This window comes from Neodiprion pinetum, chromosome 1, assembly GCF_021155775.2.
Source record: "Neodiprion pinetum isolate iyNeoPine1 chromosome 1, iyNeoPine1.2, whole genome shotgun sequence".
NCBI lineage: Eukaryota > Metazoa > Arthropoda > Insecta > Hymenoptera > Diprionidae > Neodiprion > Neodiprion pinetum.
Genome location: NC_060232.1, coordinates 8,642,793 through 8,670,571, shown reverse-complemented (window position 1 = coordinate 8,670,571; position 27,779 = coordinate 8,642,793). Strand labels below are relative to the sequence as shown.

The 27,779-nt window shown below is 38.9% G+C and overlaps 3 protein-coding genes and 2 long non-coding RNA genes across 5 annotated transcripts; 2 read left to right on the top strand and 3 right to left on the bottom strand.

The window, feature by feature from the left end:
* Positions 1-459: 459 nt before the first annotated feature.
* LOC124218086 (uncharacterized) lies at positions 460-11,590 on the top strand. The gene is made up of 13 exons (XM_046624492.1): positions 460-679; positions 1,592-1,850; positions 1,917-2,020; positions 2,184-2,618; positions 2,746-3,006; positions 3,106-3,170; positions 8,666-8,698; positions 9,295-9,550; positions 9,699-9,951; positions 10,054-10,157; positions 10,523-10,963; positions 11,100-11,360; positions 11,435-11,590. The coding sequence occupies exons 1-13, from the start codon at positions 485-487 to the stop codon at positions 11,492-11,494; spliced, it is 2,727 nt and encodes a 908-aa protein (XP_046480448.1). The 5' UTR covers positions 460-484; the 3' UTR covers positions 11,495-11,590.
* On the bottom strand, positions 6,935-8,662 carry LOC124223276 (uncharacterized). The gene is made up of 3 exons (XR_006884253.2): positions 8,539-8,662; positions 7,574-7,665; positions 6,935-7,442 (listed from the first exon to the last, which is right to left on the bottom strand). It is a non-coding gene; the product is annotated as an uncharacterized lncRNA (long non-coding RNA).
* Positions 11,591-13,501: 1,911 nt separating the features above from the next.
* Positions 13,502-19,679, bottom strand: LOC124218078 (uncharacterized). The gene is made up of 12 exons (XM_046624479.2): positions 19,331-19,679; positions 18,973-19,121; positions 17,862-17,920; positions 17,332-17,473; positions 16,962-17,126; positions 16,753-16,889; positions 15,018-15,084; positions 14,643-14,804; positions 14,509-14,567; positions 14,260-14,401; positions 14,003-14,170; positions 13,502-13,902 (listed from the first exon to the last, which is right to left on the bottom strand). Exons 2-12 carry the CDS (start codon positions 19,111-19,113, stop codon positions 13,762-13,764), a joined length of 1,383 nt encoding a protein of 460 aa, XP_046480435.1. The 5' UTR covers positions 19,114-19,121; positions 19,331-19,679; the 3' UTR covers positions 13,502-13,761.
* A 2,971-nt stretch (positions 19,680-22,650) lies between these two features.
* LOC124223227 (uncharacterized) lies at positions 22,651-23,156 on the top strand. Its single transcript, XR_006884245.2, has 2 exons — positions 22,651-22,947; positions 23,056-23,156. It is a non-coding gene; the product is annotated as an uncharacterized lncRNA (long non-coding RNA).
* On the bottom strand, positions 22,968-26,704 carry LOC124223152 (glutathione S-transferase 1-1-like). Its single transcript, XM_046634927.2, has 6 exons — positions 26,532-26,704; positions 25,113-25,277; positions 24,877-24,935; positions 24,642-24,783; positions 24,396-24,563; positions 22,968-24,296 (listed from the first exon to the last, which is right to left on the bottom strand). Exons 2-6 carry the CDS (start codon positions 25,251-25,253, stop codon positions 24,153-24,155), a joined length of 654 nt encoding a protein of 217 aa, XP_046490883.1. The 5' UTR covers positions 25,254-25,277; positions 26,532-26,704; the 3' UTR covers positions 22,968-24,152.
* Between the last annotated feature and the right edge of the window lie 1,075 nt (positions 26,705-27,779).

Here is a 27,779-nt window from a genome sequence, read left to right as displayed (position 1 = left end):
ACACCATTCACCATCGACGCTCATTTTCCGAGTTTTTAGCAAACATAAAACGTGGGAAATTCAGTCGCTCACGTTACTATTCCATTTTCTGAAAACGAATGAATAATGGTTAAATCAATTACTAGGACGAGACTTATTATAAGACGGTCAAAATTGGACCCGTGGAGACGATCGTGAGACTGATTTAAATCAATTTAGTTCGAAGTGAATGACAGATTCACATTACGGTAATACAAATTCGGATTACAAAGCTTGTCACGAGAAGTAACATCGTCGCAAAAACCGCCATTTTGAAATACCAACGTGCATGGATGGATATATGCAGATGTGCAAGAATGAATAATTGATCGTTGGAATGGACGGTAAGTGTTGCCATGCGATACTTCGGAGCCATTATAGTAATTGCCACAATTTATAAAGTGTGGAGGTAATAGATAAATAGACCCAGGTTAAAAACGAACAACACGCACCACAGATCGTCGAGATGCCGTCTTACCTAGACAGTAATATCACAGTCAAGATTTCACGTTTTTACATGAAAGTTGTCGGAATTTGGTACGCTGAAACGAGTCGTGAGAAACGGATGCTGAACGGGGCTCTGATTTACACAATAGCCGCTCTCGTCTTTGCCATGGCCGTCATCCTAATCGATTTGCATCATATTTGGGGAAAGCTTTCCGTAAGTACAACATTGGACAGTTGATGGCGTTTTGGATTTACAAACACACACTCCAAAAACGTTGTTCCGGGAGTCGACTATAAAAATTTCTGTTTCTTTACGATTGGCTCTAACGTTAGGATGCAACGGCGTCTGAAAGTGCATCAAGTTTTGGATTTATTCTGGTTCGTCTTCGTGAGGGTTCTAAGAGTAGTTGACTCCTTACATCTAAATTTCTATCGAGTACTTCTATTTAGAAATTACATATTTCAAGTCGAATTTCTGCGAGATCGGACGAAAGTTCGAGCATTCCACAAAATTGTGATCGGGGAATATTTTTTTCAACCTTCATCTCTCGCCGCTTGAAATTGGAGTTTGTCATAATTATTTCAATAGTATTTTATAGTTAAGAAAAAAAAAAAAGAAATGAAAATCCTATTCGAAAACAGGAATTCAGTTGCAATTACACCACGATGGATTATCACTTTCTGACTATCCCGTCACCATTGTCAGCATCATTGAAAATTTCATATCTTCTTAATCAGAATGCTAGCTGCTTTCCAAGACTTGCTGAACATAGACATCAATAACGAAACATAATTTTCGGGTGGTCAATACAGAAATTTCCTCAGAGATACGAAATTGAAAATAACGTTTCTCGTTGCATAAAAAGTTCGTATTGGAAAAATTTTCTTGAATTGGTAAATATGATAGAATAAAAATTCAGCTGTAAAACAAAATCTCCTCGGAATGTGAAAATGAACTGACAAATAAATTGTCGCAAAGGAAAAGCACCTGAGTAGTAAAATGTTGAAACATGATAGACTTATCTGAATAACAAATCGCTGCCGGATTCAACATTTTAAAACAAATATGTGTGTATCTCCATATCAGAATGCGTTATCTTTTCGTTTTAAAAATTTGTATTTCCAGTTTCACGATATCATGGAAAACATCCAACTGTCAATAACGCTGTTAAGTGCGATTTTGAAATTACTGATCGCAATAGCGCGAAAAGATGCAATTATCGATGCAATCATATTTTCTGAAAAATACTTTTGGAAGGTGAAATACGACAGTTTTGGCAAGCAGGTATTAAACGAATGCGAAAGAAAGGGTATCATTCTGCTGTGCAGTCTGGCATGTAGTGTCCAAGGAACAGCGGTCTTTTACATATCAAGGCCGCTTATAAGTGAGTGTAAAGCTCAGGTAGATTTACAAATTACATTCGTTTTTCTGATTCATAATTACTGAACAGCATACAGTGGACTAAACGATACTCATAGAGCACTGCCGTTCAGACTTTACGTCGATTTGCCTTTAACCGTGACACCGTATTACGAGATTACTTACACAATTCAGGTATCGTAACTTTATTCAAGTATGCACAAAGTTTACAACAATTTCCATCAGTCTGAAATCAAGATTACTCAACTCCTAGCATTGAGAACTGTTCAATCGAGATGGAAATTATTGACACGGAGCAGATATATTTAATCGAATTAGTTGTTGTTTTTTTTCGCAGTGCCTGTCGATCATACACTCAGGAATTTGTTTCTTCTGCTTCGACAATTTGTTGGGTATATTAAACATTCACATCGTTGGTCAGTTTAAAATACTGCAGCACAGATTGGAGACGTTGTGTGACGAATGTACGAGTCACGTGCATGACGAGAGTCAAACGAACTATTTTGAGACGGTGGATGTTAATTTGCCGAGAGACATCTTCGACAAAAATAAAATTTTGAGAATGCAAAACGACGTTGTGACGGCTGGAGTGAAGAAGAATCACTCGGATCTCAGTACACAGAGTTACGACGAATTGAAGAAATGCGTAAAACAACATTTGTTCCTAATTAATTACGTCGAAAGACTCGAGTACGTCTTCAGCCCGATGCTTTTCTGTCAGATGGGATTTTCCAGCTTATTAATATGTCTGACAGGCTTCCAAACTTTTGTGGTGAGTCAGGTGCAAAGTAAGGTGAACACTTTTGACGATATGGTCAAATTAATTCGAAAATTCGGCGCAGATTTATCGAACGAGATGTCACGTTTGACAGCAAATTCTTAGAGATTTTTATCAATAGGCTAGACGTCAAGCATTCATGTTACAACTGCTGGCCGCCTGCTCCCAGACCCTAATTTTCACATGGACCTGCAACGAGATAATCACCCAAAGCATGGAAATTGCGAATTATGCATTCAACGCGAAGTGGTACGCGATACCGGATACTGAGGAAGGACGGTCCATCCGCAAGGGGTTGATGATGATCATGATGAGATCACGTCGCGCCTGTTCTTTGACTGCTGGAAAATTTCACGTCATATCTTTGCAGTCCTTCATGAATGTCAGTAAACTCATACTCGGTATAAAGCAAGTTCGACTCACAGAAAAAATAGGAACCTACTCATCGTTAACTCATCTAATAACAACGTTCGCATTACAGATCCTCGGCACAACTTCATCCTACTTATCGATACTGCGTCAGCTGAGCGACGGAACTTACGATTAGTTCATCTAGGTATCCTCTGTATACGGCAGCTAACCATCAGATTTTACCACACTGAGATAAAAAAATTGTTACATTCAATAAATATTAATTAATCCGAATAGTCCGAACGTTTGCATAGTACTGAGAGCACATTTATTCAAAGCGACAATTTATGTAGTTTTCAATCAATAAAATCCGTATTTCAGACACTAAATAATAATTTATATGAATTCAATAACGATTGAGCGGCGTAACTTACTTGATTTGCTCTTCTGGTTTGATATTTCCATCCAAACGCTGCATGCTTCATGTCCTACAAATTGGCGCTTCACTCAAATCATATTTACAAGGACCAATAGGATATTTTTTCGATCGAAGAAGATATGGCATTTTGTATAAAAAGCTTTTGATTAAAAATGTATTTAAATAATTCAATGATTTCTTTAGTATTTCAGTATTATTCCAGTTCTGCGAACATGTAATGCACTGCTCTAGAGTAATATGTAAATGTGGTGTAAATTTCGCTCGGTTCCATATTTTGTTACATTATTTTTTTTTTTTTTTGTCTTTTGCATACGATATGCTGTTGTTATTGACTGTCACTTACCAAGTGTAGTAGCGTCATTCCAAATTATTTATTGGAAAACTTATTTGGATCACAACCATACCCCAATATATTGCGTAACATATAGTTGGCCGATTTGTTTAGAGCTGGACTAAGGTAACGCTAAGCATTCGAGTATACAAACATCTCTGATTGTGAAGCTACTTTTCAAGCAGGGAAGCTTGCCGTTCAGTGACAGAAATTTGTACTACTTGGAATGAATTATCATTTCGGTTGAAAAACGTGAAACATGCACATCAAAAAATCAGAAGATTATCGAATCAAGAAAAATTTTATTTCAGTGAAATAATATTGATTTCGTAGAAACAATGATTCATTTATAGCAATGGCGTATGCAATGGTATCGAGAGTTCTTGAAATGAATTTGGAGTGTATGTTTGGAATTTTCAATTACGCATATTTGTTTGAAACTGAGAATGGTTATATTTCATTGTATCAGTCAATAACTTGAGTTAAGTGTGGTACGTGGGTATAGCAACGCAAGAAATCTTTCTTGGTTCCACTCAAACATATCCTCATTTACTTGGACGGAATTTTTTTTGTTTCATGTGCTGTATAATCTGATGAACAGAATAATTTTCTTAAACGAATGTCAAAACCTGTCTTGTGAAACAAATTCTTGTTTCAACCTATTGCACATTTCTTTAGTCGTAGTTATCGTTGATCATGTCGGACAAACATCACATTGAGGCAAATATACAATCTGGCAATAACGTTACTATTTTAGCAAGCGCAGGATTATCATTTCCAACGTCTTGGTGCTTTTGAACCGATGTGTTCAGCGGTTGAAGTACTATTCTTTCACGAATTGAATGAAGTTTCTCGATTCAAGGGAAGTTCTCGTTCCGAAATTTCCAGTTTAATTCTTTGAAATAAATATATGTACTTGTTTGAAATATATTAAACTCGAAAGTATGCAGCATTCAAATCCATGAATCGATGCTTTTGTTTCAACTGAAAATCAGTTGTTTTGAGTGAGAAATTGTTCGAATCAAATAAACTGTAGGCCAAAAAAATTAGTTGTTCGGTTCGATACCTTTTTTTTTCAGCGTAAGAAATCCCGAATCGCATAAAATTCGGAGCGCAAAACATCGGCTCCAATCAATTGATCCGCATCTTAAAAAATCAAAGACCGAAGTGCGAGATATAATCCCGACAAGAGATTTTTCGTGTACAAACAAAAGCTTCAATTTATCTTGAAAGATGTAATTCTTAATTTATTAATAACGTCTGTTTGTAAAATGTGACTATAGGGCTAAGCGAACGCTGGTTATCGACTGAAGAAATGTACCCAGCTTTTTTCGAGAATGCTTGAAAGCTTCAAACTACAGCTGTACATTGAATCGATGGTACGAGGACCTGAAACACGGACTTACAATTTTGCACAGGTTGAAAACAGTCGTTAACCCGAAGGTCTGATCCTCCCTTGTGCGTATTATACATACATGGTGTGGTTAATGGATATTTTTTCTGTTCTCTGGTAATTACAAGCATTTTGTTTGACGTAATTTGAAACCAGACTACTTTAATCTGCAGTCAAATCATCTTTCCAGTCTCAATGCTTTTCATTCCGATGTTCACTTTGGCGATTTGACTTCGACTATCGTGCGATCAGCTCTAATTAACTCGATGGATGTAAAAAATTCATCATCGGATCGGCTTGCCTAAACCATCGCGGGAAAGGAACTATTTTTGTAATGTCACGGGATATGTTATTGCGGACTTAAGCCTTCGCTCATGTTTGCCGTCAACCACATACATTGTGAATGTGCTCGATCGATCAAATAGGATATCAAACGGAAAGACAATCATTGTGCTCTATTACAGCATAATCGGTGTACAATTTACCGGCTCACTTATAATGCCGTAGACTGGATAGTCCGTACACGTTGAGAAATTGCGGAGACGACGTTTTACAAGGACATATACTTAGCCATAAAAGGGGGGCGGTATTCGACTCGTTGGGTCTTGGAATTAACAAAATTGGCAAGAGGAATCGAATAGTTAGAGTTAGATGTGCATTAGGACGTTTCAGAAAAAAATTATTTGTGATTTTACAAGATGGCACCCCCCGAAAAGGTTGACAAGACTGTAAGAAAGGGTCCGTCAAAAGATGAGCATTCTACGTTATGTGGAAGATCGTACTGAGTTGATTGTTCACTTTTATACATTGTTTTTAAATTCATGAAGTATCGTGAGTACAATTTTTTACTGCTCATATCAATCTCGATTCACGTCACAAATAAGACTCACACTTGCAATATCAAGCCTCCAGTCAGGAAAGGAATGATAATTGTAATATTACAACGTGTTTCTTCGCAAGATCAAAAAAATGTGTTGAAGAAAGTGAAAAATCAAATGAAATCTTCCACATCACGTAGAAAGCTCATCTTTTCATAAAATCTTTCTTTCAACGTGAACAAAAATTTTAGGGGGTGTGACTGCGACACTTGCTTATTTGGGTAAATAATTAATACGATAATTTGGTTCGTTGTTTTTCTTTATTCCACGCGGAATGTCGTGCTAAAAAATGGGAAGTTCATACTGGCCCAATGGCCACCTGTACGTATCAAGTTTCATCGCGGACCTCTAAAATTTCCCCCGCTCCTGCCTGCTCAGATATCGTAACGGTGAATAATCGTAAGTTGTTGTTTTCCGAAATACCCTGATACACGTATTGTTCGAGCAAGTTTCACAAAGCTGAGTTAATGATTATAACAAAGCAGCCCTGCTTTTGGAACATATCCAAACCGCGTATAAATTTCCGATACTTTGTGATTATTAATGAACATTTCACGTGAATGAGTAGTACACTTATTTATTACATGATATTTAAAGTCATCGTTATGTAATCACACTAGGTTAATGAACTTTGGGTGATTATTTGTATGATTTTTATTATTATTTCATCAAGATCAAGAATGTTACGTTGACACAATAATTCTACGTCGCATCATATTATCGTATTATAGTATGCCGTCAGTTAAAATATCTGTACCACGATTTCTTCTCGACTTGTCTGTTATATAACTTGATTATGAATGAAATACTCTCATGTCAAGTATTCAACGATAATAAAGGTATTGAATTATATGAATTCGGCTTGTAAAATTATTCAAAGTGTTCATTTTTGAATAGGTGAAAGCAGTGACTTCGAGTCCGTAACACGAGTCAATTCAATCATCGAAAATCCAATACCTGAGGTATCAGAATCGTTAAAAGTATACTTGAACTGCTATACGATTCATTCGAAATTCTGATGGATCTGTAACCAAATCATTTCGTCGCGTATTTCTCAAATCGTTTGATCCGCTTTTTTCAGAAAATCTTGCTCGTGTCTCGTCGTTAATGCGCCAATGTATAAAATTACTCCTGCAACTACAATTTATGATTTCATGTTTCGTCGTTATTATCTTATAATCCCAATCTTCTCCGGATCTCTGACGCAGAAATGCTGCACAGTAAAGAATTCTTCAACTTCACATGTGACTATTGTTGGTCAACGATATTTGGTCTCTTGACTGTCGTCGCGATTATTACCCACCTTCTTTTCGTCGACTGTCGGCAATTCTGCACCTTCGAACAGCGATCGATGCATTGCGCGGTCGTTGGTAAAGAAAGCTTCTCCCAACGTATCGTCTTATGCTTTGTAAATTTCCTCCATTGCCTGAAGGAAGGTAAGATAATAAGGAGCAGAAGACTCGTAGTTTACCTACTTGCCTATAGAAATTAACTAACGCAGAATGATTACCGTCAGAGGATGAGTTTTCATGAACGAGAATTGTGAAATTCACTCACCCCTAACACATGTATAAGATTCCAAAATCGTCGATGAAGGTGGCAGTTTAATTTTTGAAATTGTTATTCCAGTCGTTCCCAGATTTTCATTTCTTCATGCTCAGAAAATTCAGAGAATCACGTCAGAAACGGCAGTATAAAAATTGATCCAACATTACAGTTTTAATTACACAAATACGTATTTCAAGTAATATTCTGTCCTTTCCATTTACAGAGGCGATTTGAAATTCAATACATCTTCGTTACTTTCATTACAAGATACTTGAATATCAGAAATTTATCAATTTATAAATTCATAAACAACAATGGTTCTACTTAAAATTTGAGAAAATGTGTGCTGAAATTTTAAACGATAACTTGTATATTGATTTGCCATTTGAAATCACTTGAAATCGTTGAAAATATGATCGATTCCTTCAACTTTCTTCCACCGTGGCTTATTTTGCTGTAAAAACCATTTTATAAATTCAATTAAGCATTTTCAATTTTTTTTCAGCATTCAAATTTGATATCATTGGTTTTTAATCAAAATCCATATCAGTGAGATCCCAAAAAACTGAATATTTGCTGAAACTAACGAGATACTTGAAGCGTCCTAATGATGTAAAAAATATTCTTTTCAATAAAAATAATCCATTGTTGAATGAAATCAAACGATTGTATTAAATATTCAACCATTTTGCACTGATTTTAAATAAAGAGTCGATATCTTAGCTCTGGGTTCTAGTTTTTGAATTGGTTCTTTTTATACTTTTTTAGAAAATTCGTGGTTTACGAACACGTGAGTTTGATGGATCCTCAATGTGCAACTATCTTGCAATAAAATAAGTGAAATACTATCTATCCCTGACTCGTCAATCTCCTCAAATCAGATGAAAACTTCAGTGAGTCCTTCTATGTCAAAAGTGAATGACTGACTGTTAGGTCTTGGTTAAAACAACGGAAGTATCAAAACTTATACTCACGAAGTGTTTTAGGTAAAAGCTCATCGATAATAGGCTTGCGATATGACTGAACTTTTGTAATCTTGAAACACACTACGTGTTTGGTTTCAGAATTATCTGTAGTTTAAATATAATCATTTTAAAACAGTTATTACGTGAACACGGAAATACCAACTGAAAAGTAAGAAGTCAAGTCTCACGTGACACTTAATTACGTTGAAATCGATAACCCGTATCTATTTTGCACTCGCAGAATTGGCGCAAGCTTGGCCAATTAATGAGATCAAGGGTAAAAATGACAGATTGTTGAACTTTAACAAAACTGCTTGAGCACAACCTAGAACATTACATATAATTCATCCACAGGTCACAGTGTGGTAATTTACGTTTTCCGTCTCTAAGAATAAGTCGCCGACGCGTAGCTTTTGGAAGCTTATCTACTTTCTCAAAATTTAATGATATCGGCCAAACGAAGTAGCAATAACTAACGCTTCAGTGATCAGCAGTTGCGCAACTGGTATGAAATTTTTATACCGATCTTTGTCGCCCTGAGCAAAATTCAACAGTGTGGATCAACTCCGCGGCCATGGATATCAACGTCAGAGTGCAGAGCCACTCTCAAGGAGTAGACCGCGTCGCAAAAACCGCCATTTTGAAATATCGAAGTGGATATATAAGTATACGGAGATTCGAAGTGGTAATGATAGATTGTTCAAATGGGCAAGTGTTACTGTGCAATCCTTCGAAGCCATTACCGTGATTGCCACAATTTACAAGACGGAGATACGTGCAATATAACCAAGTTAAGGAAGAGTGTCACGTATTACAAATTGTCAAGATGTCGTCGTACCTGGACAGAAATATCTCGATCAAAGTTGTACGGTTTTACATGAAGGTTGTTGGTTTTTGGTACGCTGAAACGAAACGTGGAAAACGGATCCTCGTCGCTACTCTGATTTATACAGTAGCGGCACTTATTTTCGCCATTGCCGTTGTGGGGGTTGATTTATACCATATTTGGGGTGATCTTTACGTGAGTACAAATTATGGAACAAATTGTATCCGGCGGATAATGATCAGATGCATAATATATCGTGCAACGTATTTGCAAGGATTACGTTTATGCGGAATAATGCTCGAGAGCAGATTTCATACTACGAATGTGTCTCCGATCATTTCAGGAGGTCACGGAAGTTCTCGCCGCCGTCATTCCGGTAATTAGTAGCATTATAAAATTATCTATCGCTATCGTAAGACGAAATGAATTGATCGACTTGATTGTGTTTTCCGAGAAAAACTTCTGGAATGTAAAATACGACAGTTTTGGCCAGCGTATACTAAAGCAATGCGAAAAAAGGAGCATCATTGTGCTGGGCAGCATGGCCTTTACTGTTCAAGGAACGGTGATCTCTTACTTGATAAAGCCGTTGATCGGTGAGTTTAATACTGCACTGATTGTCAGTACCGTGTATGCAGTAGCAAAAATATTGTCTTACATGGGCTAAGCGTTGTTTAATTATCGTATTTAATCGACAGAAAACTACAGGTTAAATGGCACCGATAGAGTACTGCCGTTCAGGCTTTACGTCGATTTGCCTTTATCTGTGACACCGTACTACGAAATTACTTACTTGATTGAGGTACTATACACCAATCAATCTTAATCTTAATTCTTTGATCGCAATGTACTTAATTGTTAGGCCAAAATTAGTATTCATGGTAATTGGGACGCACGAAAAGTAATTTTCAGAAGTACCGGAGCTTTGTACTCATCGGATTTTAAAACTATACTTCGTCATTGAGATCAAGTGTCAATTTGTTAACAAACCATGTTAAAGGAAGAAAAATAGTTCTCATAAGTTCAAATTTATGTAAAACATTTGTTTTTGCTGTACCAATTTGTTAGTCGGTACAATCCTTAAAAATCCGATCTGTAACATGCCGGTAAAGAAATTGTCAGTATGATAGTTGAAAAATTGTATTAAACAACTCTTTCAAACTTCAGAGCCTGTCTACCATACATACGGGAATTGTTTTCCTCTGCTTCGACAACTTGCTGAGTATATTCAACGTACACGTCGTTGCACAATTCAAAATTTTGCAGCATAGATTAGAGACGTTGTGTGATGAATGTGTACACCACGTAAGTGATGGGATTCCAGTGACTCGGGATCCTCATCTAGCAGCGAATGAAAAATATTCGGAGGACATTTTTGGCAAAAACGTTATTTTGAAAACACCGACCGATTGTGTAAAATCTAGAATACAACAAAACCATGCGGATCTCGGTAAAACAGTGAACGATAAGTTGAAGGCATGCGTAAAGCACCATTTATTCCTGTTCGATTACATCGAAAGACTGGAACACGTCTTCAATCAGATGCTTTTTTGTCAGATAGGAGTGACTAGTTGCCTCATATGCTTCGCAGGATTCGAAACTTTTTTGGTAAGGAATCACGGGCTTGTAATTTTATTTGTATCTTCACCCGATTCTCAACTTCATTATATCGAGGTTCCTTATGGATCGTTCAATTCACAATTCGACTGTTTAATAAAAGATCCGTGACAATTATTCTCCACAGGCTGGACGCCTGGTATTCATTTTTCACTTTTTGGCGAGTGTCTTCCAAACCCTTATTTTTACTTGGACCTGCAACGAAATAAGCCTCGAGAGTGCGAAAGTTGGCGAAGCTACATTTCGGTCTAAGTGGTACTTGATGCCAACCTCCGAGGCAGGAACGTCTCTTCGCAACAGTCTGATGCTGATCACGATACGATCGCGTCGAAACTGTTGCTTGACTGCTGGAAAATTTCACGCAATATCCTTACAAACCTTCACAAATGTACAGTTCATTCGTCTTCAATGAAAATACCAAAATTTCTCCAATCACCGCGTGATAACAATGCTCTGTTTCAGATCATGAGGACAAATTTATCTTACTTGTCAGTACTGCGACAAATGAGCGAAGAAACTTGAGTGGCACTTCAAAGATCGACGACAACAAATCAAACCTTACGTTGCTTATGTCGCAAGTAGTCAATTCGAGCATCGAATAAATGCAAAGAATTTAAGTATGATCTTCATAATTATTTGGTTCAGTTCAGTTGAGATAAGCTTGCATTACCTAAATACCTAAATTGGGCTGCTCAAAAGCCGTTTCGTTTTGTTCTCTATTAATCTGCCTACCAGTGAAACAACATCGCAGCATTAATGTAGCCACTACTGTGTGCTAGTGAAATAGAAATCACACCTTTTTCTGTGCCATTAGGCGCAAATTCATAACGATCGTATGCTATCCATTTCTACAAACGAATTCTCGTGCCATTCAAACGGACGTATATCCGTTATCATGTGTCACAAATTCTCCTACGAAATACTTTGAAACCAATTACGCAAAGCCACAGACCAACCATGTCTTTCTTATCAATCTTTTTCGAAGAAAGCATTAGGCCTGCAGCGACTGACTCAACTTCTAGTTAAGTTTGGACATAGCTTAATGTAACGAATATCATCACAAGTTAGGGTGATTTTTGAAACAGAATTTCTGTCGCTCTCATTGGTCTATTAAGTCGTTCCTTTGTTAATTTTGTGGTTTGACTGTGAGTGACGTACGGTGGACTCTGATAGCCGTCATAATACGTCCATGAAATTGGTTTCCAATACGCTGTGACTCAAGAGAAATCACTTCTGTGAATCCATAAAATATGCCACTGGGTACTCACACCTTCGGTATAATGTATGTAGCTCACCATATGCCTCGTGAAGTTGTTCGATCGATCAAATGGGGCATCAAACGGAGTAACAATCACTGTTCTCCATTACGATAATAGGTATACAATTTGTAGAACGGCATGTATAACTCTGTAAGCCGAGCAGGTTGCCGGGTACAGAAATTACGAGGATAACCTGTTACGAGAAAAAACTTTTGCTGATAAATTTGAGAAAATTCTTCTTGGCGGTAGTTCGGTTTTGGATCTGTGGAAATCAGCGAGAGAAATTAGTGCCAAAGATCTTTCTAGCACACAGTGTTGCAGCCTTTGTATTCTTTAGTGTGGTTCGAGGGAATTAACCTTTTTTATAGCTGGGCTACGTAACTGGAGTACGTGGGTGCATTTCGAGTAATGTGTTGGATACATTTTTCATTGGTTCATAGTCAAGGCTCCAGTCCATTCGCACGTAGAATCACCTGAATTTTATTTAGAACCACCTGATTTATTGCGAAAATCGGAGTTTTTGAAACTCGTCGGGATGCTGCTATAAATTTGATAAGATTTTCTGAGAATAACTTCCGCAAGAGATCCTAAGATGATTACGGAAAGCACATAACGAAGGAATGCGAACAAAAAGAAATCGTCCTTGTCTTCAGTTTTACTTCCCTCACAAAACGGACAATAGCTAATTAATTATTTACTCCAATAATTGGTGAATTTATCTCTACCAAAGACTGTCAGAAGTGTTTCAATCCATCAATTTACCAGACCGAAACGCGTTAGAATGAGCAAACCTTTTTCACACGTACTCTAAGTATCTTTTCAATGTCACCAAGGCACTGAAGAACGACGCTTTGACAATTATCGCTATTCAGACAATATTGGAAGGGATTCATCAGAACGAGTTCCATCGTTCAAATATTGGGTAAATTTATCTTCGTCCACGTGACCGTACTTTGAAATACTTTTTACAATTCCGGTATCGGATGCTGGTCGCTTTTAGCGTTGATGATTGGGATTTTTATACAGTTCTAAAAGAATTTCCGCAGGCTCTGTCAACAGTTTACACTGGATTTTGCTTTTGCTGGTTCAACGATCTGCAGTGCATTTTGATCATTCGCGTCTGTGGTCATTTCGGAATTCCATATGTAGTAAAAATTATTTTTAACCGCGTGGCTACTTCCGTGAGCATTTCTTAAATCCCTCCAAATTTTCGGGATCATTAGATCTTAAACTACGTGGATTAAGTAAATATATAATAAACAACGCATCGTAAGCTAATACTTTGTATTAATTTACAAAGGTTATCGAGCTGGATCGTGGAGAAGAAAATTAATGCGAGGAAAAAATTTTTACCCCGTAACGAAATTTGCCTGTTGATGTACGGAACTGTTCTCTATTTACTTTCCGGCGTAGTAGGAACGTGTTGGATAAAATACATATTGATTAAACATTGCCGTCGAAGATACGCCTGGTGTACTAAACTGTACAGGCGTGAAACATCTGTTTAATTTTTATCGTCCGTCGATCGTTTTACGCTTCTGGATCCTTTAGAAATTGCTTCATAATTTCGGCTCCATCAGCATTGACTTTCCGGTACCCTGGCGCGGATCGTTTCACTCGTTCGTACCATCGGCTAACGTTTCCGTATTTTTTGTGATGAAAATTAAGCGCCTGAAAATTTATGAAGTGTTAAAGACGAGAAAACATTCTTTGGTAATCGAGTACTTGCCGATTTTTACGAATCAACTATGGTGAGATAATTTTCACTCACATCAGCGGTTGACACCGACGCTACCATGGACAAATCAGCCAGAGTCAAATTCCGCCCTGCTACATAATCTTGGCCGTCCAACAATTTGTCCAATATTTCGTAAGCCGAAGTCAAATTATCGTACTTTGCCGGATCGTGCGTTGTAGCTCCCATAAAAAGAACTGGGTACTGAAATAACGTTGTACATTGTTATTGTAACAGCTTGCCCGTATCGTGTAAAGTTTACATGACTTTGACGATACGTTCATCGTACGCACAAAATATTCCGAGATACTCTTGTACAGATGGCCCATGTCGAAATAAAGACGCTGGTTTACAACAGCACGTGCAGCTGGATCCTTCGGGTAAAGTCTGTCGTTTTTACCGTACGCGTTCACCAGGTAAATCATGATGGCTCGACTGGAATTGAAAATGAAACACAGCATGTACAGCATAGATCATTCGAGTATCTTTCACGGATAAGCTGTTTACCCTTCTTTCAATTCGGTAATCAGAGAGTCTCGTACCTTTCGGCTAGCTTGAAGTCGCCATCGATCAAGAGCGGGACCGTCTTTTGCGGATTCAACTATAAACGCATCATTCTTTATTTAACCATGAAAATCTCGAAGAAAAGTGCAAGAATTTTTCCTTAAAGAAATACCTGCTCGTATTCTGGCTTAAGTTGTTCACCGCTGAACAAATCGACGCTTATACAGTTGAGGGAAATTCCAATCGCCTCGGATGCCAGCAGCACTGCACGGCTCGGGGGACTGAATGGTGTGTAATACAAGTCAAGTGACATGTCGTAGATTTGGTTCCAATACTCTCAAGCAGACACCTGCATCTGTATTAAAAAAAACAGTGCAGAGGTTGAGTCATGGAGAAATTCGCTCAAAGTATCGAGACCGTCTTGAAAGTATTCCAAATTAAACTTATGAGTGCGATTTTCACCTCGAGATGACATAAAAACTATGTCACGACGTAGCAGTGTTATGCGAATGACGATCTATGGACTATGAAACTGATTTTAACGTACTTTTGAATATAAGTGAGTGACGAGTTGAGCAACTGTACGATTGTTCAGGTCTAGAGCAGCCTTCGGACTGTTAAGTACGGTTGTCTTTACTTCTATGTCTCATCGTCACACGACCGTTTTCCCTTCGTACCTGAGCTTCAAAAATTCATAACTCCAAGTCACGGAAGAATATTTAATCTGGCGTCAAGCCAGCGTGTCTCTGAATACATTGCAATGTCCTGGTTTTCACCACATGAAACACGACGTCAGTTGAGCGTCTGATAACGCATACCGTTTTGGCTCTAGGCTGTTACGTCATTCCCGGTTCTAGTTACAGCATAATCCATATACCGTGTAGACTTTGGGGTGAATTTATATCGCGTGTCTAATGGCATGAGGAAGTATGCGCCATTGTACGACCTTCTACCACGCGTAAAGGTAAATTAGCAATTTTAATTTCTCCCTTTGTATTAACGCGAAAAACATGAGGATACGTTCAAAACCGTTGAAATTGAAAAATGGACGAATTGACGGTAAAAGGTCCTAAAGTACTGACGCTTATGCCCTTTCGTCACGAATTTTATGAAAAATAATCACTTTCACTAACGGTGCAAGGTCGCTTTTGCCCATGTATGACATTACACCACGCATAGCGGTAGAAGGGTGGATACATAAATGTATTTCATTCACAATAATACAATGTTTAATTAACGGTAGAAGGTCGTCGGTAATTACGTTCTTATACAGTTACGTTCGATATCATTTCTAGGGAGGCTGGAGAAATTTTTTTAAATTCTCCCCGATATCGATAAATCTTCACGTTTCGAATATTTTTGCGTCGTTTGCCAACTAGGAAAAAAAAATTTTTAATAGTGGATGCGACTTTATACCATTTATAAACGTTATACGTGAACGTATATTTTGGTGCTAAAAAGGCGTATCCAGCAAACATAAGTTACCTTATAGATTTATTTATTTTTTCGGTTAATCTTGGTGTACATATGCATTTTCAGTGCTTTTGTAGCAAATTTCGCAGAAAATATACGTCTTATTAACTCCAAATTTGCCTTTTTGGTGCCTTTTTGGTCCGTATACCGTTATATATATGCGATATATGTATGTTTTGTCAAAAATGTAACATTCATTAGTGGTAGGGATAATATTCGCGGTCTGGAAAAGTTGGCAAATATTTCAATCGGTAATAGAATTCATTGAGAGAAATAGTTGAAGAGAAAAACGTTTCACTATCTACTGGCAAGTAAATATGAGACTAGTAAATTAAAAGTTATTAAATGTTGAATCAATTTCATCAGCTGTGTTTTTTTCGATATTCCTGAAACGAGTGTAATTGACGTACTATTTGACTCGACAGTTTGAGATTCTGCCAAGAAAAAGTCGACTAAACGTTTGGTAAGTCGAGAAACCAGAGAATTGTAATTCTAGAATTGCCTGACGCGATGTATGACAACTTTCATTGAAATTCGAACTTTGAAAGGATTTGGTTGATATTCGATGATAAAAGTATAATACATATATTCCTCACGAAATGTGTAACAAAGTTATATATTTGTGCGAATGGTTTACAGCCTTTGATCAACTAATAAAAGAGGAGAAAATAAACTATAATTCTACAAGAACTCTCGAATCGGTTCTACTCTAGGTAATACCGTTTACGTGCACTCGCACGATCTTTTATATATAAGCAACGTACAGTGATGATAAAAAAAAAAATAATAATCGATATGGCTAAATCTACTTCTTCAAACTGTCAACTAGCTCCTTGAAGGCTTTGGCTCCAGCTCCGTTCGTCTCCTCGTATTTCGGAGCTTCGGACTTGATAGTGGCAAGCCAACGTACGACGTTCTTGAACTTGCTCAGATCGAGGTTCATCACCTGGAGAAAGTTTCATCATTATTGTCCCGTAACATTCACAGCTGCGACCTCGCGATGTCTGCGATTTCTTACCTCGAAATTGGATACGGTCACTGCCAGAGCGAGATCAGCGATCGTTAGGGTCTTGCCAGCGGCGTATTTCTGCCCTTCGAGGAACTTGTCCAGAAATTCAAGTGCCTGATCGATCTTCTCCCGCTTGACCGGATCGACAGGCGCGTTGCCGAATATCGTTGGATACTGCAGTGGGCACATCGAGAAACGTGTATGCATGAATATATTTCCCCCGATTGAATAATAAATTAATTAAAGACCGAACAAGGCAAAATGTGGTCAAAAAAGAAAAAAAAAAAAATGTCTGGACCTTCGGAGATTTTATATTATTAATTATTGGCAAGAAAAATTCTGTCTCTTCGCTTCTGGTAAATTCAATTTCAATACGTACGAAGTATTCAGCGAATGCGTTGTAGAGAGTTCCGTGGTCGAAGTAAAGTCTCTGGTTGATAAGCGCCCGAGATTTAGGGTCCTTCGGGAACAAAGAATCGTTCTTCGCATATTTGTCAACCAAGTATCCCATGATGGCGCGACTGTTAACAAACGTTGTAACAATTGAAACTTGCTTTATGTACTTACGAGTAGGCGCAATTTATAAATAGAAGAAGGCCAATCATTTCTGAAAGATGTTTCTGGAATAGCAGCTTCCGCGAGAGTCAATCTTGCCTGTTAGGAACCCGACAAATTTCAAAGTCTTAGCTAACAAGAGTAATTGTTCGTCGTTCATTTTCAACCTTGCTCCTACGGAGACCTTGAAGATATCCTGTCCCGTGTTCTATTTATAGTATAGCCGGTATTCCTACGCTACTTCTATCTCTCAAGCTCGTGTAATTATAATGCTAGGATTTATTACGAGGCGGCACTCGTGGTTTTACACCGTCTTTATTCTTGAGCGGTTGATCGATCTGATTGAATTCCTACCTTTCCCAGAGGTAAAAACCGTCGTCGTCCAAGGTCGGTATTGTGTGCTGGGGATTCATCTGGAAAATGAAAGGATAAAGGTACGTATACAATGACGGTTTTAAGTACGATGATGTTCGCAGGGCATTTTTTGGGATTTTTTTTTTTTTTGCATTTAAGAGCTGTGAGGTTAGTTGAGTTTATTTCCCTTTTTTTTCATCGAGATAGACGTAAAAGTAATCCAAAATATAGCATTCAGCATGACTGTTGATTAGTTTTTAAGTCGTTTATATCTACAGAAAATTGCGTATGATTTAGTTTTATCATTATTTCAATCTTGATTTCCAAAAAAAACTGCTCGTCACATTGTGAACAAGAGCTTTTATTATACAATGGTGATAAATGTTATGACTACTGCGAGCTGCATTTATTCATCCACGCACTCCTTCTGTAATGCAATTATAGTATAAACATTTGTAGTTGTTTTAAATTGCAAGCCAGTGACGACAAATTTCTAGCGCAAGTGAAAACGGATAATAATTGTGGTAAAAATAATGACACGAAGAACAAGAAAGCAAAAGAAGAAAAGGATATTTAATGATTATTTGACGTTTGATTTTCATTCTCATATTCATGACATGTAAGTATGTACTAGGCAAAAACTATTGTTATGATAATTATTTTCGTAATATCTTTCGAACCGTTTAGCGTGAAACGAAACTCTCAAGGTGCATAGAGACCGTTTACTTTACAAACAAGTGAAGTTCGTACCGTGAATGTTACCTAATTTTACTTATACGCTATGACTGCGAAGGCATATTAACCGTCAAAATAAAACACGCTACCGCGCATTTTTTGTTTTTATAAATCTCAACACGACTATGTGAAAAATTGACGATATTGTCGCTGGATCGTGAATTCAAGTTTAATATGCTCATTTGTGTAAGAATTTGACGAATGGACAGGGTCGTAAAAATGTTGCTTGTTATTTGAGTTGAATTTGTGCAAATTAAGCATATTCACAGCAAAATTAGCACGCGCGCATTCATGTGAACTTGAAAATGTGAGTAAAAATCTGACAATATGCATCGATAGTGGTGAAATGAAAAAGGTAATAGGCCTGTATTGTCACCTTCAAAAACTCGGGCTTCAGATGTTCGCCTTTCATCAGATCGGTCATTTTTTTATTCAATTCGACACCAACAGCAGCGGCAGTTAGTAGAACAGCACGGCAAGGCGCGCTTCCCGGTACGTAGTACAGATCGATCGTCATTTCAGCTTCTGTCAAATGATAGATATCGGTGAGAAGGGTGAGTCAATTGCACTATTTCCAAGTCAGCGTAATAGCAGATATCACTGAATCAATCAACGAGATAAGAAATTTAAAAATATCATAAATCGAAAAATACAGCAATCACGCGTAAACAACAATTGTATCGAACTTCGATTCGCAGGAGAAGAAGAAGAAGAAGAAGAAAAAGGGTTCGAACCTTGTTTGAGAGAACGTAGTTTCTAGAGAACAGTGGCCGTGACGCGTCTAGCAGGTTTGGAGAGTGTCGAGAGACTAGCAGAGTTTGTGATAAAGCGGTTTTATAAGCACTCGCCGGTGCCGCCGGCACAACCATGGTGAGCCATTCCGTCTACAGGCGAATGACCTTGCAGGGGTTCTCAACTTAGGCGAGGAAATGTGTGTCATAATCGCCGAAGCGCGGAGAAGCTCTTTCCTTGAGTCAGAAGCGGAATGAAAACCGACTTTATCGTTAGTGACTGACGACGAGTGGCCGAATCGTGGTACCGGAATATTACGAGTATAACGCCGGGCACTGAATTCTGGATCCTTTTTCGTGAGACTCTCCGCAGATCTGTTGCTGCCTGGCCGATTGTCTATCCACACCCATCGGCCAATCGAGGCTCGCCAAGTCTCGGAGAAGTGAAAGTTACCGGCTTGGTCACGGCCATGAATGGTATGAAGCCGTGCATCAAGTAGCTGGATTTCTGCATGCGTAGCACTTTTATGATCCGTTTGATGGAACGGAGCGTAGACAGACAAACGGCCCGAATTCTCTCCGCCAAAGTGATCAAAGGACAAGCGGGAGACGAATTGTTCCAGCGTTTGTATCGTCGAAAAGAATGAATATCAGAACCACTGAACTATTTCCAGTGGCAAAGTAATCGGAATTGGAACATGCGGTTTTTCTATCCAGTTCAGTTATTCATTCATTGAGCATTGAAACGCAGAACCAGAGGCTATTTGTTGTTCGCCCTGTTGCCCTGGGAACAATTTATATACTCGTTCGAAGGCTGTACAACGTACAATGTTATACCTTCGACATCGATTTCTCTGGAAGAACTGTAACGTCAATGTGCCGTAAATGAACCGAATGATATTGCATTTTACAACACGTTTTAATCGCGGACGAGTACGCATGTCGGATATTAGTAGTGGCTCGTCATGAATTTTTCAATACCATTCGTATGCTTGTAGGCGTGATGGACGGACCTTTCACGGGTTGTCGTCCACTCCCACATCCCGATCTATGAAATTAGCTTGCAAATATTGACAGAACGAGAGTACGTATGACGTTCTAGATTTTCTTCATCTCCCAGACGTGATCATGACAATTTTCATGTTTCATCGAACACATCGCTCAACTTTTATCCATAGCTTTTGTACGAAAATCATCGAGCACGGGAGAAGAAATGTCATGTTCGCGTAGAAAGTGTGATTGAAAGCGATAACGAGTCAACTTTTACACAATGTCCCGCAAAATTTTCGTCTTGGAAAGCTTCGAACAGTTGTTTGCAGAGCATATACATTCAGATAAGAATTTACAGATCATATCATGGAATGAGTTTTGCAAAGTTTTCGTATCGTGAAAGCCACGTGTGTTATCATTCTAGCGTGATTACTGCATTGATAAAAGATAGCGAATAATAGATAATATTATGTATTTGAAGTGATACGAAGTGCATGATTCTCAAACATATTTCTTAATTATTATTCTGTAAGTGATTAAAAGCGTTTTGGGGAACGACGATCAGTTTCCAAAATCCCATGAAAATCTGTTGCGAATTCTGACTATGCGGAAACCCGATTCCACGATCATTTTTGTGGGTTCAGTGAACGTGAATTCGTCTTCGTTTTTCCAAAACTTTCACTGTGAATTTTGAAATTAAATTCATCAAGTACTGCCAGGATTATTATTACTTGAAAATAATTAGTCTTGAATTTCCAGCTCGTACGAAATTCAAAATTCTCGTAACGATTGAGTGAAGGAGTAATGTAACCGCGTATATTCATAATTTAAACCGCGTAATCAATACTACCGCGAAAACAGAAATCGTACAATAACGGTGAGTGTATTATCCATTGATCTTTCGATGTTTGTGAATGAGATTTTGTTGCTTTTGAAACTTGCTGATAGTCATGGATTTCCCCAACAGCTCACCTCAACTCGGGTGACGCGAAACGTGAATAAGATCGGTATTCGAGTATCGGGAAAGACCGATGATGGCGGAAATCGCATTGAAACCGTTGGCCACGGTACTAAAAACGTTCCATTCAAGTGTTGAAATCCTTCAATCTCAACGGTTAAGCCCGCCTGCCTGTAAACACGACTACATCAAAGCGGACATCCAGCTTTCAGAGCGTTCGACTCAATTTTCGCACAGTCATGCGAGTCGAGCGTTATGTAAGTTTGCACAACACCATTATTGCTGTACAGGTGTGCCGACACCCACTCGCAAGTTACTCATAGCGGACCAATTTCCGGGAAAATCACCTTGTAGTTGATTACTTAATTTCGGGCAGAATGCTGATCGGATAAGACTGCACATTTTCTTCCTCGTGTGCGAAAAATATGGCCAAAAATAAGCACGGTGTATTGGAAATATTTCACCATTTTCTATTAACTCGCAGCAGCGAATTACGACTCGTAATTTTCCCATAGTCAATTTTCTTTTTTTGGGCCAGAAAATTACCACCCTTACTTGCCCTTGTTCTTCCTTGTTCACATTTCGGCCGAAAATAAAAATTTACCGACGAAAATGTGCAGAAAACTAATTCGAGTTTCAAAACTGTGTTCCAAATGATCCTGTAAAATTTTCTATAATCCCTTGCCACCTTATCGACTCTCTCTCAAATTTGAATTCGCAGATCGTACCACGTGACATTAGAAATTAAAACAGAAATTTCTTTCCCTAGGAAATGCGTTATGCTCAACAATTGGCCCGTTCATCGCATGTTCTTCTACGGCTAACTATAAATGTAAGTAATAAATGAATCACAGATGAAATCATCTTTCGCGCCGAGCAGATATTTACGGTGACTGTGCACAATTCCGATGCCTCTGAAGTTTTCTATAACGCGAAGTAAACGTGGCGCCTTATTTGCAATGCTTCGGATCGTATCTCGTATTCTCAGCGATCTTTCAATTTATTTACCGAACGAATTGACATTATGCAGTTCTACTCGTCTTCAAGAATTACTCGCCGCGCAAGCCTTATCAGCGTAAACGCGATGAAAGCGACCACGCTGACGAAATTGGCGAGATATCTTATCGTAGATAGGAAGCTTCGGTTATTGATAAGAACACGTTTTCCTCGGTAACATATTACGTAACTTTACCACCCAGTCAGCTTTTAGATAAGGGACGGGACGATTGGATTCTAACGATTCGCGACATGTAAACAGTTGTTCTATTTCCATGTAACTATCGCAAGCAAGATACTGAGCAGCTGCATTGTCCTAGGCTTGTGTTTTGCGCCAATTACCAGTAATAATTACCCACACGACACAATGTTACCAACTACAGTTAGACAATGAGAGATTGTGCGTTCCAAACGCGTTGTTATTTATTACGTTCCGTGAAATCGTTTTCACTTCGTTCAAGTCGAACTCAGCATTTCATGTACCCAATTAAATTTTCCATTTTACACGTAGGAACCGGTTTCCCATTGCGTTCTAAGTCGGAAATTCTTTTCAGCATGCTGTTACACAACAAACGTCATAAGTTTGCTGCGCACGAAATGACAAATCACTTTTGTGACTATTAACCGTGACTCCGGCGTACTCAGTCAAATATTTCACAGGAAAAAAGTTTAAAAGGTTTACATTTTGATACTCCGTTAACTTAAACCGTTTAATATTGATCTAATTATTTCTACATACAGTTTGATATCTCAAATTTCTTTTAACTTAAGGATTGAATTTCAGTGCCACTTGGTAAGGATTTTTCATGATTTCGGAATAACGTATTTGAGCAAGACCGCAGAGAAGATGGTGCCCAAATATTGCGACTTTCAATTGCTGTATGATCTCTAAAGTGCCAGTATATGCACTATTTGTGTAACTGGTTTCTAATACAGCTTCGAACCAGGACAATCATCCGAATTAGTTACGGCTGCTGAGGCTTTCGAGTTTCGTGCAGAACTCCGGCAATATCAGCGGATGGCAGTCCATGATTTACCGACGGCTGAAAGAACCTTCACCGTGCGTAGCAACAATCGAATTCAAATCGTTCGATTCTGCAGACGTACCAACTGCAGTAACGTTCATGAGATGATTGTAATCGGCGGTTGAACATATTAAATTTAAAAAATTACTTCCTCAATCGGGTAAGGAGCAGACTGCGGGTAACTTACAATTGTGGGTCAAAGTGCTGAACCATCTTGAAATAAGATAAAGTATTACATGGATAGCTAAAGATTAAAGATTCAATAGGAGAAATTTTTCCGTTTAAAGAAAATAGATTTGTTGGATCTATCGCTATCAAGTAGTATTTAAAAATATTTTCTCTCCTAATTAAATGACTGAAGGATTTTTTTTAAACCCAATTTCGTCATCTACCTCATGATTTCACGTAAAGAAATATACAGCCATTAAGATAATTGCAAAATACACGTAATCATAACAAGGTGATATTTATTATTTTGACTAAGTAATTAAGGTGAAATAATCTGATAATAAGGTGAAGATTAATTCTTATGAATAATAATGACTAATCAACAAGTTTCTCAATTAACCGCTTCGCTTGCAGGGTCCGGAAAATCTTCCAACGAGAAACCTCTCAAGCGGAGTGAATTTTTGAGGTAAAACTTTCGTACTGACGCAGAAAAAATGTAGGCTTCCACTTCTTCAAATTACACCGATGCACCGCTGCTTGCCAATCGGGATATTGCGCTGGGCACACGTGCGAGGAAATTGAAACGTGTGCTTCTAACGACTAGAAGATCTTTCATTTCTTCGGACCAACAGGCAGCGCTGCGGTCCGAGGGTTGAAGCGATTTGTTCGATCGTCAGAGATCCGAAATTCAGCTGCGCTTTTTCAGCATATCCCCCAACATTTTGGCTCCGTTGGCGTTTATCTCTTCGTACCCAAAGTTGGCCAGAGCTTTTTGACACAGTCTGTACCAGTTGGCGACGTTGTCGAATCGGCCAATGTCGAAGCCGAATGCCTGAAGCAAATTTTCATTGGGATTCGTTCACTCCTCCGATTCATATACCAATTTTCAACGATCCACGTCTCGATTGTGCAACAACGGATAGTTACTCACGTCAGCTGTACTGACTGTGGCGACGATGCTGAAGTCGGCGATGGTCAACTGATCTCCGGCCACGAATCTGCTCGCCTCTAAAAACGTGTCAAGTACTTCGAACGCCTTTTCCAGAGCTTCCAAATTCTTATCGTCGACACTCTCAGCTTGGCCAAGGATAATTGGAAACTTGCGAATGAGAAACAGCTCGGTCAAATTTCGATTCAGAAACGCACCTCGCCCTGGCAATACGATCTTTACACTTACGTAAGTCTTCAGAAGGTTTTGGTTCAGCGTACCGAGGTCGAAGTAAAGTTTCTGGTCAACGTTGCCTCTGCGTTGCGGATCCTTCGGATACAACGAATCGTTCTTTGCATACTTTTCCACAAAGTAACCCATGATGACTCGACTATAGATGAAAAAAAAAATGTGAACATGACGAATCGTTCCAGTAGTGTGAAAAATCTGCGATACATTTAAGTGAAACGCAAAAGTCACGCACCTTTCCCAAAGTATGAGTCCGTTATCGTTGATCGTCGGTATCGTGTGTTGCGGATTAATCTGAGGTGATCGAATGAATGATGTATCAGTTTAGTTACCGTAGAAATTTTCAATTTCATTCTCGTGGGAGTAAATTAATCATTTGACAGCACGGCTTATTATTTCCACAGGCAAAAGGCATCGACAAATTTGTAAAACTTTTCATAATTGAGATGAGAAGGATCGATCGATGTATACCTTGAGAAATTCCGGCTTCAAGTGCTCGCCTTCCAGGATATTGACTACCTTCAAGTTCAAATGAATGCCCAAGGCTTTAGCGAGCATCATGACAGCTCGGCAGGGAATACTTGGCGGTAAATAGTACAAATCCACAGGCATTTTGGTGCTTTTGTTGTACAGTTTCTACAAAATGAAAGGCAAATATTGACGATTGTTTTGAAGTTTTTCCCGATCGTCTGCGAGGGTCGCGTTTCCATCGACGATTAAAATGATGCATGCGCATTGATTATTACCGTGTAGATTAACACAGGTTCATTGAACGCGGTCATTAAAACTTTTGAAATTAAACACCTAAATACGAAAAGGGCCTCTGAGCCTTCCAGATCCACAACGCCTTAATTGATAAAGTTTCATGAAATATTCATCCTACCCCTGAATTTTGCTCGTCAGAGATTGCCTGCTTCCCGCCCACCTGCAGCTGCAGCATATATCATAAAGGGATGGGGAAAAATGGTTTACTTAAGTAATATAACGCCTTTGAAAAAAAAAAAAAACAATCCGAACGTTGCCAAAAAGACCGACTGATCTCGATGAATTACGGAGGATTAAGTAATTCCCATTTATATGCGTCAAAATTCTCCAGCCGCCAGCAACTTTTGGTACTATTTTCATCGTCACATCTTATTGAAATGATCGGAAAGGTACGAGAAAATTTGGATTTTATTGTCTCTGGTCACGTCTGTGTACTTATATCGCGTACTTCTCGGTTTTTGTGTCCTCTTGGAGATATCGTTAATAAATCATTGCGTATATTGCACGTGCTGCAAGACGTGTGCAAGCAAGCCAAGGTGTTAGAGACGGTAAATCTCTGTTTAAGCTCCACAATTTACGAGCGTTCGTAAACGAGATCTTCGTTCCAATTACTAACACAAGAAATAAAATATTGCGAAGTGATCGGACAAAGTCACTCGCGTACGCGCAGATATCGAAATAATTAGAAAGGGAGACTTAAAAATTTTTTCAGTTACAAAAGTACCGTCCCGTGGGTGTAACCATGTATTTTGGTAGGTAAATATTGTAGAAATTTATTGACTCAGACACAGACGAGTAATCTCGTTTGTGAGAAAGTCAAGGTAACAAATACACGTTATATTTCTTGAAATTACCGTGTACAAGACATCAGGCGAAAATAAATCATGTGCTTTGAATAAATTTCATTATTTTTAGACGAGACTTACGAATTTCAGGGACAGACGAAGTAACGATCAAGTGAACAGACCTGATATCTGATCAAGCAGTGTAACAAAACAGTGAATCGAGAGAAATATGTACACATAGAAATGTACAAAAGGTGTGACAGTGAGACATGCATTTCGATAAACTGAAATTCTACAATACGGACGTGCTGAACAAATGCTGGCTTTAATTCCGCGTTACCTGAATCAATTCGACGTTCCGAGTCTCAGCGACTTGTAATATCAATCCACGAATGAAATAACGTTCGATTACCGAGCTCACCACTCCAGCAGATGTAATATTCAATCGCTGTGTACTGCCTCGGATGGAAGGCTTTCCACCAGTTGGACTGGCGATAGGTAAGCACGGTTTAGTTTTGTGATAGAACCAGAAGCACGGTGTACGTACGTGCAGAGTTACTATGACGATAAGGCCAAAACAAATGTCGGGACGCCCGTTACTACAGTGATGCTCAAGCGACTTAAATGACGAGTCCGCTCGTCGATGGTTGAATCGAGTCCAAGAAGTTGGACACCAACAAAGTTAACGGAATTACCCTCGAGTCAAGGATTCGATTGATCAACATACGATGTCTACCTGGCGATTGTACCGTTAATGTAGCTTGCTGACGTCATAAGTAAAGCTTCCGGAATGAGAAATGCTTTCTTGGTATGTTTGACATAACTTCACTACCCGTACACGAACTCGTGCTCATGATTGCAGGAAGTGAGAATGCTGAGCATAATATCGATTCAACCACTGATTTCTCATCTGAAATTCATCAACCTCATTCCTTACTGCACGCTTTTCTCTTTTCCATCGAGAAGACTATCGGTGCAACTTCAGGTCATGCAGTGCAAAAAAAAAGCTTGCGACTGCCTGGCTCGTTTTCAACGACGTTCTCCGTCAACCGTTTTCCTCGACTAGTCGCGACGGAAATTAAGGCGGGTCAAGAACGTGTCGCTATTTTCAAAAACGGAGTTGTCAAAATGACAGGGAGGTTTCAGACCGAATTCAAAACACCATGGACGCTGATGAAAGCGTCCGAAGAGTGTATACCGAAAATTTTCGCATGCGTAGGACCGGTGAGAAGAAAACGAACTCGCGTCTTCTAACCTCGTTAACAAACTAACGATAAGTCACCTCCTCGGACCAAACATTTTCAGTTTCGAAACCTTCTAGTCGGAGCCTTTCGCGGTCAGAGATGAAATCACTTACTTTGGCAACGGAAAGCAGGAGGGTCGAAGGAGTCGCGGACAGCTGACCACGGGGTACGATCGCATTCATGACACGGCCCCTTTCAACCCCAAACAGCAACGCTGTGATCGCAGGCAACCTGCTCTTATCTGGGACGGAATTTACGAGGAAAACAAACGGCGCAAAGTAGCTGTCCTCACCAGTCATTGGCACGGTCGACCTAACAGAATACAACTCGATTTTCCCGAGAGC